At 32.7% G+C, this 13181-nt stretch overlaps 1 protein-coding gene across 3 annotated transcripts in view; it reads right to left on the minus strand.

Moving 5' to 3' along the window:
• The window catches only part of ATRNL1 (attractin like 1), a 784866-nt gene that overhangs the window by 750408 nt on the left and 21277 nt on the right, over positions 1 to 13181 (minus strand). For all 3 annotated transcript variants that reach the window (XM_072805187.1, XM_072805188.1, XM_072805189.1), the window contains exons 2-5: positions 9789 to 9872; positions 7995 to 8108; positions 2661 to 2789; positions 675 to 883 (exon numbers count right to left, since the gene is read on the minus strand). In XM_072805187.1, the coding sequence (XP_072661288.1) occupies positions 675 to 883; positions 2661 to 2789; positions 7995 to 8108; positions 9789 to 9872 (536 nt within the window). The remainder of the gene's footprint in view (positions 1 to 674; positions 884 to 2660; positions 2790 to 7994; positions 8109 to 9788; positions 9873 to 13181) is intronic.

Genomic DNA, 13181 nt, shown 5'->3' on the forward strand with positions numbered 1-13181 from the left:
GTATCTCTTCATTTAATTCCACAATGATAAAATTCATGATTTTATACCCAAATACTTAAGTAAGCTAAAACTCTTCAATGTAATCTAAAACTAATATTTAATCACAGATATGTATAAAAACTGTTTAGAAATTCTCCTTCAGGAATCTTACTTTTTGCAATAAGCAGCTGAAATCCTTAATATTAATTCTAAATTAGTTTAATCCTTAATGAAATCTTTTACTTTTAAAAATATTCTGTTCTTTTAAAAATAGCCACAAGAGGTCAGTCTTTCCTAAGATATGTTTAACATACTTCAGTACCATAGAAGACCAGTATTTTTGCAGTATACTATGTTATCCATTATAAATCAAATTTGAATGCAACACGCATTAAAGTCAGTCAAGTCATCAAACCTTTCAGGATTCAACCAAAAATTATAGATCATATTGATCACAAACCCACTATTTTAAAAGATCACCAAATCTAATTTCACTTGATTGTCAAAACAGGGTGTAGACAAAATCTTTACCAATTCCAGTTGTGAAGAAACAAACTATTAAGAAGTTGATTGTTCATCTGAAATTCTAAAAATAAAGTACATGAGATTTGGCTGTGCAAACAAAGGAGTATAGAATTTCTTTTAATCTTATTAGAAATATGAATCATTGTTGCAAAAAGCCATCACATGCTTACCTTGCCAACTATCATTGCAGACGCACAATTTTTCTCCCGTTAGGTCGCAGTAACCATGATCAGGACTGCCACAATTGGCTTTACAGTAAGGGATATCACAAGCTTCACCCTTCCAGTATTTATCACATTCACAGTATACTTGACTTGGAACAGAAATACTGGTCGTACACTTCCCATGACCAGAGCAATTGTTAGGACAAGAATTGATTCTGTAAAATATAATTCATATATATTCAAATTCAAGGTAATTACAGAAGAATTTTGGTTGATATTTTGTAAGCTTTACCACTTTTATGCTGTTTTATGTGCTCTGTTAACACAATTTCACAATGTGGCTTCAATGCTTTACTCTGTATCCTTTTGTCCCTAATGCAATTCATTTAATATTTATTTGCAATTGATCTTAATTCATTCAGGGAGTTTACTTTGTCACCCAGACTTCAAACTTCAAAGGACTACACACTCCATATTTGCATAATCTATACAGTTCCAAACACAATGTTTTATAAAGACTTAGTATTCAAGTGTTTTGAATATACATTTTACAGAAAATAATTAAATTCATGAATACCTGAAACTACATGAAAAGCCAAGATATAACCTGGTTATATAATATTATTTAAATAGCATGTTATCATTTATATACTATCATAGAAGAAAAGGGATAATTATCAAATTTTATTTTAAAGCCTTTTAACCAATTATATTCTACTATATACTTATTCTTCCTTGCATACATGCTTGAGATAAAATAAATCCTAAACAACTTGCTGATTTCAAATTCTAACAATCTAAAGATACTTAGAGGGATGCCTGGGTGGCTCAGCGGTTGAGCGTCTACCTTAGGCTCAGGGCATAATCCCAGGACCTGGGATCAAGTCAATTATCCGGCTCCTTGAAGGAAGCCTGTTTCTCCCTCTGCCTGTGTCTCTGCCCCTCTCTCCCTCTCTCTCTCTCTCTGTCTCTCTCTCTCTCATGAATAAACAAAATCTTAAAAAAAAAATACTTAGAATATTTTATTCATGATGGAAAATTCTCTCGTTATAGTCTACATTCCTGAAAAAAAGGAAAAAAAAGAAGTGTATCAAGTTCCTCCTGTGGTCATTCCTGTGAAAGCATCTGACATCATCTCTGATTCCTTCACTACACCATGGGACTTCCAGACATAAAAGTTTATATAAACTGCCAGATACATAATAGATTCTTAATAAAAATTATTTTTCTTCTTTTAGAGGAGACAGTGGTATATCCATCTACCTTACCTTAAGCCTCCATTTCCTCATATGTAAAATGGGAAAAATACCCATTTGACAGAATTGTTGTAAAGAAAATCAAAGAACATAATGTACACAGAGTATCCAGTACTGTCTCTGGAGAACAGAAAGACTACACAAAGGTAGTTCACATACCCATCTTCAAATTAGGAGTACAATACCTTCAAGCAGAGACACAGATGAAGACTCCCACTAATCCCACATCTGCTACCACAAGTAAGGTTACTCTAGTTTATACTTCTTTATTTAATCATTTACCAACAATTTTAAATTTCTTTTTTTAAAATATTTATTTATTTATTTATTTATTTATTTATTTATTTATTTATTTAAGATTTTATTTATTTATTAGAGACACAGAGAGAGAGGGAGAGAGAGGCAGAGATACTAGCAGAGGGAAGAGCAAGCTCCACTCAGGGAGCCTGATGTGGGACTCGATCCCATGACTCCAGGATCATGCCCTGAGTTGAAGGCAAATTTTAAATTTCATAATTAAATGTCAACCAGACTTGCTACCATAAAGTTCTGACACTTAGAAAACAAGCTTAGAGATAGTACTTTACAGCATATGATTGAGATTTTTATCCTATTTTAATCCTATAATTTTGAAATTTACCACACTAGCTTGCTCCTCACAAAGAAGATATCTATAAAAACAAATAATTTGAAGTTATAAGAATCATTACAATACAAAATTTTAAAAAATACTTACGAATAAAAAATGTTGAAACCAGTTAGATTATATGCAGCATCACTAAAAAAATGTAACAGTGCGTAGCCAGATGTTGTAACAACTTCAGGCACAGTTTCATTTCCCCTGATTTCAGGGACTATTAAACCACTGTAAGAAAGTAAAATCGAATGTAATATATATTAATACACATACGACTGTTAATCACATTAAAATTTACTCAAAAATACCCTTGTCAGCATCCCTAAATATGTATAACAGAATAAGCAACTAGAATGATCAGTCTAAAAAAGTTCCTCTCCATCTTCCACCCAATCGGTCCTCCTACTGCTGCCAATGGATGAACATGTGCTCTCATGCCACGACCCTCCTTTCCTTCCTTCACACCATGTGCACTGCAGCATCCCATTTCTCACTTTATCCTGCTATACATTCTGTTATAATACCATGGGGTGATCTCTTAACTTACGTGTAAACCATCTCTTAAAGCCACCATATAGGCTCACTATATTCCTCTGGTTGCAAATTCTAATGAAGCTAAGAGAACACTCCACAGCAGCAAAGTGAGTACAGTGGCATTCTAGTTAAACTTGTACACCTCCAGGACACTAATCTAGGTTATTTTAGGTCATCTAAAAATATATATTATTTATATTTCTTTCAAATTTTGCATACTTTTACAAATTAAATTAATATTCCAAAGGACACTTCAGCCCATACAAAAGAAAACTAATGGTGGGAGTGGGTAGATTTAACATGCAAGAGTTTTGGCGCGGTAACCAGTTAGTAATTGGTACTTTCCCCCTTTTCAATCTCCTATTCATGAGGAAATATTACATATCTTCATTTACTTATACCATACTACTCTCTCTAAATCTGTAAAACATAAAAGCAAGTTGCTAACAAATTACATTACTCGTAATAGTCCATTCCTTTAGGCAGTGTTAAATTTCTGTGTAGGCATCACCAGGAGTTGAATTCTCTCATTCAAATCATATTTAACAGAACGATATGAAATAGTCAAATAATTTATTTTACAAACATATTCTCAAAGCAAACAAAAAGTAATCAAATCTTCATGTTTTTCTAATTATTACTGCATCTACTAATTTATGTTTGTGAAGGAACAAAAAATTTTAAAAGAGGACTATCAGAAGAATTCAAATTTTCTATAATACCAGTCTTAGTTAGGTATATTTTTCATTATAGTGAAATTACTTTGAAGTAAGTACATTGCTAAAAATAATATTCCCAGGTCTTTATAATAGATATATAATATCTATTTATAATATTATATATAACTAATATATAAATATATCTGTCATATTTTTATATTTTTATATATTATAATCTATATATATAAATTAATTTCTCTGAAATAAAGAATAGATTTCTTTACTGGTTATTTATAAGTTTTCTAAAAAAGAATATTTTAAAAATAAATAAAAGAATTTTAAATAAATTGTTTATTTTTTAAAATAAACTTTAAAAAAGGTTTGCATATCTTGTATGACACATTAAGCAATTTGGACCAACTAACCCCGCCACTGAAGTCAACTAGAAAAATGACAAATTACATAAAAACCAAAAAAATTAATTTGAATGGAATTGGAGAATTAAGAAGATGGTGAGCCCAGGTACTGGAGTCATTTCTCCTTATGGGCATTTGCTGGTTTCAAAGTTGGAGATGAAGTTTAAAATTTAAGAAACTGGGTTGTTTTACAGAGCTAGGAGAAAAGTGGAACCCAGGTTCCTCGCTCTGACCTGGGACCCCAAAGACTATAAGTAAAAGTGAACTAGTAAAAGACCAGCCCTCCAGGAGATTGTACTGCAGCTTGTGTGTGAATCACCTCAATATCTAAATTCAGTTGACTGGATTGCTACTGTCTTCAGGCACTCTCCATAGGAATATATTATCTATCCAGGCCCCAAATTGTTAAATGTGATTTTACAAACATGCAATACAGCAAACAGTTGTCCGCACACAATAAAACAGTAACACTTCTCTATTTGTATCCATTCTCCACATTCTAAAGTCTTGCCTATAGAAGAAAGCTCAATTCCCTTAGTGTGGTATACAGTGATTAAAGGATTAAAAAACCAGACTTATTAGTCTGACTACATTACTTACTAGGTAGGCAACTTTGAGCCACTCACTGAATCTCTCTGTGCCTCAATTCCCCATTTATGAATGGAGAATTTATAAACTTCTTGCAATAATAATCCTTAACTAAAGGAATACTGTACAGATTAAAGGAGTTAATATATATAAAGAACACTTGCTTGCATACTGCCTGGTACATAATAAGCATTCGGGAGATGTACTGATTACTGCTTATTGGGTAATCTGGCTCCTACCAATCCCTTCACATTTCCTATGATCAAATTACTCACAACTACTTATATTAGCCTGAAACATAATGCTCTTAAATGTGTCTATGCCTTTGTACATGTTTTTTCTACCAAGAATGTCCCATCTGGCCCCCATACTTTGCCTATTATTCTTCTACCTATGATGAAATTCACCATGAAGAATTAGTTACTTCTAAAATCATATATCAAAAAAAAATTAAAATAAAATAAAATCATATACCACTCTTTTCATAACCTGATTATAATACTTACTGTGCTGAGTAAAAAATTCTGTGTGCATGCTGCCACCAGTGCCTAACTGCTGTGTACTGATATAGACTCCAAATCCTTGGAATTTTCCAAGTGATAGGAGTCTTCTTTATTCATGGGGAACTCTGATGTTTATGCTAGTGAGGTGACTCAGGGTGGAGCTGGCCACACCAGAAAGACCAATCATACAATTAAAGGGTTGAGGGGATCCCTGGGTGGCGCAGCGGTTTGGCGCCTGCCTTTGGCCCAGGGCGCGATCCTGGAGACCCGGGATCGAATCCCATATCAGGCTCCCGGTGCATGGAGCCTGCTTCTCCCTCTGCCTGTGTCTCTGCCTCTCTCTCTCTCTGTGACTATCATAAGTAAATAAATAAAAATTTAAAAAAAAATAAAATAAAATAAAGGGTTGAGGCTTTGAGCCACAAGAAATCAATCCAACTTCCAGAGAGGAGGGCGACTAGAGATTGAGTTCGAACTTGTGGCCAATGACTGAATCAATCATGCCTATATAATGAAACCCCAACAAAAACTCTGGGTACCTGTAGCTCAGGTAAGCTTCTTGGATGATGATACACATTGGTGTGCTGGGAAGGTAACACATCCCAAGGACAAAAAAGTTGTTTGTGATCCTTCCAGATCTCATTCTATATGTCTTTTCATTTGGCTGGTAATTATTTTTCTCCTTTATTTTAAAACTATAATCATAAGTATAGTGTTTGCCTAAGTTCTGTGAGTCATTTTAGTGAATTATTGCACCAGAAGGGATGGTGGGTACCCCTAAATCTGCAGCCAGCTAGTCAGAAGTGTGGGTAGGACCTGAGGATCTCTAAACTTGAAGCTGGTGTCTGAATTGAGGGCAGTCCTATGGAGGGCTGTGCACTCAAGCAGTGAAGTCTGGCCCAACTCTAGGTAGCTCGTGTGTGAATTCATTGTAATGCCTGATCATATTCCTTACTATATCCTCCAGGCTTATGACAGTCTCTGGAACTGAGAAAGTTATCACATATTTGCTGAATAATGTACATTTACATAACTGGAATCATTCAAACACTTAGATTCTGAATTCACAGTATACAGGCTTTTAGATCAGGAGACTGTCATGTCCTAATTCTGGCTCCATCATCTATTAGAAGTAAAACAATTCCCCTGAGTCTCAATTTTCTCAGCTATAAAATGGGGATAACAGCACTTCTTCCACAAGATCCTTGTGAGAATTAGATAACATTTAAACTGCCTACTACATTGCTTAGCTCAAGTGGATACTCAGTAAACGTCTTCCATCTCTTTCAAGATAGCTAATAGGAGCACTTGCTAACAAAAAGTCACTGGTTCCATCTTCACAGACATATACTAAATTCCATCCTGCTAATTATCTTACAAAGTTTCCTTTAGTACCAAAAAAGCACTGGTAAGAGTGTTAATGGATTACTGTTAATTAATGCAAAGTCGTTACAAGTATGAACAAAACAAATGGAAAGGCACACATCTAAATAACAGTCAACAGTATCATAAAAATAGAATAACGATAGCTGAGTAAAATCTAAATTGCTAAAAATTAATGTATGAACCCAGAATCTTACCTAATTGTTACTATGAATTATCTTACAATATAATTATTCGTAAGACTATTCCATTTTCTACCTCTTGTCCTTGGATGAAGGGGTATTTGTGGCAACCCTTTAAATAATTTTCAGACAACTCAAAAATTAAATTCTGAAAGTCTTTAGAGTAATAGCCATAATAGTATTGCTATGAATAAGATGCTAAGATGCTAAAGAGTCACTGTGAAATATTCATTCAGAAATACAAGTCCTTACATGTCTATCCAAAAAAATAATAGTCTACATTCCTGGTAAACAGAGTAGCTGCAACATAAATAAAAAGAAAAAAGAAAATTTAAAAATTTGAAGGGAACAATAAGCTTTTATCTTCATTTAAATTTTTAACAATAACAGAACATATAAGCAGTACTACGGATATAAGAAATATAAGAATAAATAAATCAGTAACTTGGTCAACAATCATGTTAGTTAATTGTATTCAAAATCAACACTGATCACCACAATCCTAATTTTTCCTATGTCAAATATATTTTCTCCTATTCATGAAACATTTTATAATAATTTATATTACTTACATAGAAAAGATTTTTAAATTGATATTGAAAATGCTGTAATTTTAAAATTTAAATCTGACTGCCTGACTACTAACAATAAGTATTCTGAAAGAACAAAAACTCCCAAATTTTGAGAACTGAAAGAAACATACCGATTATTAAACCATTACATAAAGTGTAACTTAACTTTTTATTTACAGAATTGGAAATTTTATCATTTCACTAAAATAAAAAGACAACTATAGAAAACATACACATCTTTATCTCTTTGTCATCTAGAACTCATATTAATCTGTCTAATAGGTAGCTCTGGAAACATTCACATCATTTTAAAAGAACAAACTATATGTGGCAAGAATAAAGGATACTTTTTAGGAAATCTACATTTCTGAAATGAGTACTCATTTATCTTTACTAAATCAAAATTTACACTAATATATATGTACCTAAGTTGACAGTCACAATATGCAACATAGTATTATAACATCTCTGAAACTTAGCAATCAGTATCTCTGCTAAATTTATTTTAAAGCCCAGAGTAGTATATATTTAAAATTAATAAATTACACTTATTCCTCTACAACTGTCAATTCACCAATTAAAACACAATTACTCACCTAAGAACCGCTATTAAAGGTGCATATATTGAATCTCCATCATAAACATACATATGATCCCAGCTACATTCTGTTGCAAAATGATTGAATCTTAATCTTAACACTGCATTTGGACTGAAAAAAATATTAAAATGTTTAAATTCATATGTAATATTCAAAGCATAGTCAGAAAAAATGTTGAGTACTGTATTAAAAACCTATTTACAAAAAATAAATTAAAAAATTTTTAAAAACTGATTTACAAAAAATTTTCTATTTACTATTAAGTTACAGAAAAAGAGTATTATATACATTATAAAAATGAGGGACACCTGGCTGGCTCAGTCAGAAGAGCATATAACTCTTGATCTCAAGGTTGTGAGTTTGAACTCCAAGTAGGGTGTAGAAATTACTTAAATAAAATTTTAAAAATAAATCAAATGTAAAAATGACATGCGACTTCAAAATCTATTAACAAACTGTATATATAAATCACCATTTTCTAAAACTTTAGTCAGCAGTAAATGTTCTATGTCTTGATTAAGGTGGACATTATACAGATTGTATATATTACTGGAGCTATGTTGAACTGTACACTTAACATGAATTTTATTGTATACAAATTAAACTTGAATGAAGTTGATTTTTAAAATTCAACACTCAATAAGTAACATCTCGTATTTCTACATAATACTTATTAGCTAAAGGCCCTACTATGGTATTGAAATTTTAATCAAAAGGTCTCAGTAGGATATATTATTAACAAATAAATAAGATGAAAAAAAAGGGTGGGGGACACTTGGCTGGCTCAGTTGGTAGAGCATGTAGCTTGGGGTCATGAGTTCAATCCCCATGTTGGGCATAGAGATTACTTAAAAAACAACAAACAAACAAGACAAAAATAAACAAAATGAAACTATCAATGTACAGGAAATTGATAATTTCTAAAAACCTATCTAAATAACCTTCCCCAAAAATAACATTTTCCAAATACACTCTTTAAGAACCATAAAATAACTTGTATCAATTCATTTATGATCTATTCACAGTATGTTTAAATAGATCAATCCAAACTCAGGCCCTAATTACTGAAAAAAGCTCCTAAAAGGATAATTAACTCTCTCTTACAAAATGTTCTTTTTAAATACCCTTATAACTAAAATACTGAAGAGTATAAACCAATGGCATAATTCAGCATGGAATATTTTTATCTTCTCTATGGCATCTTCAAATTCCATAACAAGATGTTTAAAGTAAGCCAAAAACGTCTACTTACTGCCACACTAACATAACTCTAAAATATATGTAACAAACTATTATCACAAGTAAAGGGATACTATAATTTATATTAAGGGCAGCCCAGGTGGCTCAGAGGTTTAGCGCCACCTTCAGCCCAGAGCGTGATGCTGGAGACCCGGGATAAAGTCCCATGTCAGGCTCCCTGCATGGAGCCTGCTTCTGCCTCTGCCTGTGTTTCTGCCTCTCTCTCTCTCTGTGTGTCTCTCATGAATCAATAAATAAAATCCTAAAAAAAAATAGTTAAAAAAAATTTATATTAAATGTAATGTCTCTCATGAATCAATAAATAAAATCCTAAAAAAAAATAGTTAAAAAAAATTTATATTAAATGTAATATCTAAAAGTTGCAAATCTCATTTAAAAATATCATGAATAATCACTGAATAAACTATAAGCAACTGAATGAGCTATATACCTATAAAATTACATTTTAATACTTTAACATTGATATGATCATTTTCTTTATCATTTCAGAATAAAATTTAAAAATCAATTTAATCCAAATTATATACTTACTAGCCTTCAATTAGCCATGTGCATTTAGTTTTATATTTATAGTTAATTGGACCGTCTGTTAAATATCCAGAAGGTTCTGTTAACCTAGAAAACAAAATCATGAAAAAATTACCTTAAAGTAACTTTAAAACATATAGTAGCATAAGAAAATTAAAAAGACATTAAACCGAAGAAATGAGATGTAGCATTTTCCACAGGGAGAATTTATTTACAAATTAGAAAAGTTTTCAAATTGCCCTGTATCTCCCTACAACTCAAAAGAATTTATTCTGGATTTCTCTACACCTTGACATATTTCAAATGTTTCATTTTGCACAGGTAAAAAAATACACTGAAAAATTGAACACTCTACTGATGGATTTAATGCAAAAATAGATGAAGTTAAATTGTCTCTGTACAAAAATAAGATGGAGGCAAAAGAAGGAAGGTCAAATGCACTTTAAAAGATGCAGATCAGGGCAGCCCCGGTGGCGCAGCCGTTTAGCGCTGCCTGCAGCCCGGAGTGTGATCCTGGAGACCCGGGATCAAGTCCCACGTCGGGCTCCCTGCATGGAGCCTGCTTCTCCCTCTGCCTGTGTCTATGCATCTCTCTCTCTCTGTCTCTCTCATGAATAAATAAAATCTTAAAAAAAAAAAAGATGCAGATCAAAGAAATAGAGAAATAGTGTATGTACATAACCACTTTCAGAGTTACAGTGTTAGCTATGTTTGCTTTTGGTTTTGGCTTTCTTTAGTTCTCATGTTATCCATTCTCAAGCAATTATTTACTTATTCATTTATTTTAATTTCAGCTAACACACAATGTGATACCAGTTTCAAGTGTACAACTCAGTGATTTAAGAAGTTTATATATTATACTAGATGCACCACAAGTATCGCCACAATCTGTCCCGTTACATCTATCAGAATTGCTAGGGTAGTTGTCACCAGACTTTACTGTGTGCAACTACCTGTTTTTATTAAGATTTTCTCTTGTCTATTTTATACCAAGAACTCAATTTTGAAAATAGGATAAATCAAAGGCTTTATAATTATCTTCTATTTCAAACATAAAAAAGACAATTCTTAGAAAAATTTCTGTTTTTATAATTTAAAAACATTTAAAACAAGATCTCAATTGTACTTCATTTTGTTCTCCTTAGCTCCAGCCCAATTGTTTTATCCACAAAACACCTTATTTTAAGTAATTAAGATATCTTCCCATTTAGATTCTATATATTATACAAATACATATATTTATATAAACACACACAAGGACTTATCAGTCTTTATATATTCACTTATACATAAATACATATACATAATATACACATATGCACATAGATCTCTAGGTCACTATTTAGTTTTAGATAAATTAAATTTTCCTTATAGTATAAACTCATCTTAACTACACTAGGAAAACAAAAGTTTCATTTACCTAAATCGTGGTTCACAGAAATGTCAATAAAAACATTATTTGTAAATCTTTCATAATCCCTGCAGATTATTTTAGGCAATAAAGAGGCTAATTCGGGACACCTGGATGGCTCGGCAGTTGAGCATCTTCCTTTGGCTCAGGGCGTGATCCCGGAGTCCTGAGATCAAGTCCCACATCAGGCTCCCTGCATAGAGCCTGCTTCTCCCTCTGCCTGTGTTTCTGCCTCTTTCTCTGTGTCTCTCATGATTAATAAATAAAATCTTTTAAAAAATAAATAAATAAATAAATGGGCTAATTCATGCTTGGGAAAGTTTTTTAAGAACAACAAATTCCAATATCTCAAATTAGTAATAAAATGTGCATTTTCTATGTGTCAGGATCTACTGTAAGAGCATGATGTGTTACCTCATTTAAAAATCTCAAAAAAACCTTACAAGATAATAAATAATTATTAACGCCATAATACAGATGAGAAAACTGAGGCACAATCTATAAAGAACAAGTTAAATAACTTGTCCTGATTTTTCACTTCCAACAATACCAGATAAGGTAATTCGGACAAATCCTGCACTGAAAACAACTTTAAAAAGCTGAGGAACAGGGGATCCCTGGGTGGCTCAGCAGTTTAGTGCCTGCCTTCAGCCCAGGGTGTGATCCTGGAGTCCCGGGATCAAGTCCCACATTGGGCTCCTTGCATGGAGCCTGCTTCTCCCTCTGCCTGTGTCTGTGTCTCTTCCTCTCTCTCTCTCTCTCTCTCTCTCTAATAAATAAATAAAATCTTAAAAAAAAAAAAAAAAGCTGAGGAACAATTTTAAAATCTTAAAGGCATCTTATAAGCAACAAAATAGTAAGATCTACCAACTCAAGACCCAGACCTTGCAAATTCTTTAAGATGAGGCAGGCATTCAGAGCTGCTTTTTGCTCTGGAGAGACCTGCCTATTGAGAGGACAATATCAAAAAGCAGCGTGCTTTTGGCAGCCTGAAACAGGGAGGGACACGACAGTTGAAGGCAATGGCCCACAAAACGTACAGGCTCAAGACAGCACAGCACTTTGAATTGAGATGCAATGACCTGTTATTAGAGTAAGGGTGTACCAGAAGTAAACTAGGCCCTGCATGGACTGCAGCCTAGCTATGAGTTCACTGGATGGCTAGAAACCTCAAGACTTAAAACTGGCTTAAAACGATACTGGAAATGCCAGTAGGCCAAAGTTCGTAACAGAAGATACAAAAATACTCTAAAGAAAGATAACATCATTCTAGACCTCAAATTATTTCTAATAACAACTTTTCAAATAAAACGTCTACCACAATTAAAGATACTAAGACATATGAAGATGCATGACAACAAAATAAGAACCAACAGACAACAGAAAGAGAACTGAAGATTTCAACTACAGAGATTATCAGATGTGTCATATAAAACAAATATGCTTTACTAAGCTCAACAAAAGACAAGATTTAAAACTTTGGCAATTAATTGAAAACTGTAAAAAGTAAGAGAGCATATTTGAAAAAATAATAGACATACTAATACTGAAAACTACCCTAATCAATATTAAGAATTTGATGCACAGGTTTACAGCACATTTAAACATAGCTAAAACAGGATGAGAGATCCAGAAGATAGGCCCATAAAAAATATTCAACCAAAGCAGAATGACTGAGAAATCAACCCACTGGACTCTACCAGGTGAAACTCCAACAGCCTGAGACTCTAGCTGAGAGCAGGGGAAATAAAATAGGGAGTAGAAGAACAAAACCACTGATATCAATTATCATCTTATAACACATAAAAACAAAGATCATAACAGTTTTGCACAGTTTCTATTTGCTTGTTACAAGTATATCTTCTCTCCTCATTTTTATTTTACATACAATTTGTTTTAAGTTAACTCTACAATTTAGACTTTAGATAATGGCATATTCAATATGACTATGAATATGAAGAGTAATTAATACAACCAACCACAGA

This window comes from Canis lupus, chromosome 29, assembly GCF_048164855.1.
Source record: "Canis lupus baileyi chromosome 29, mCanLup2.hap1, whole genome shotgun sequence".
NCBI lineage: Eukaryota > Metazoa > Chordata > Mammalia > Carnivora > Canidae > Canis > Canis lupus.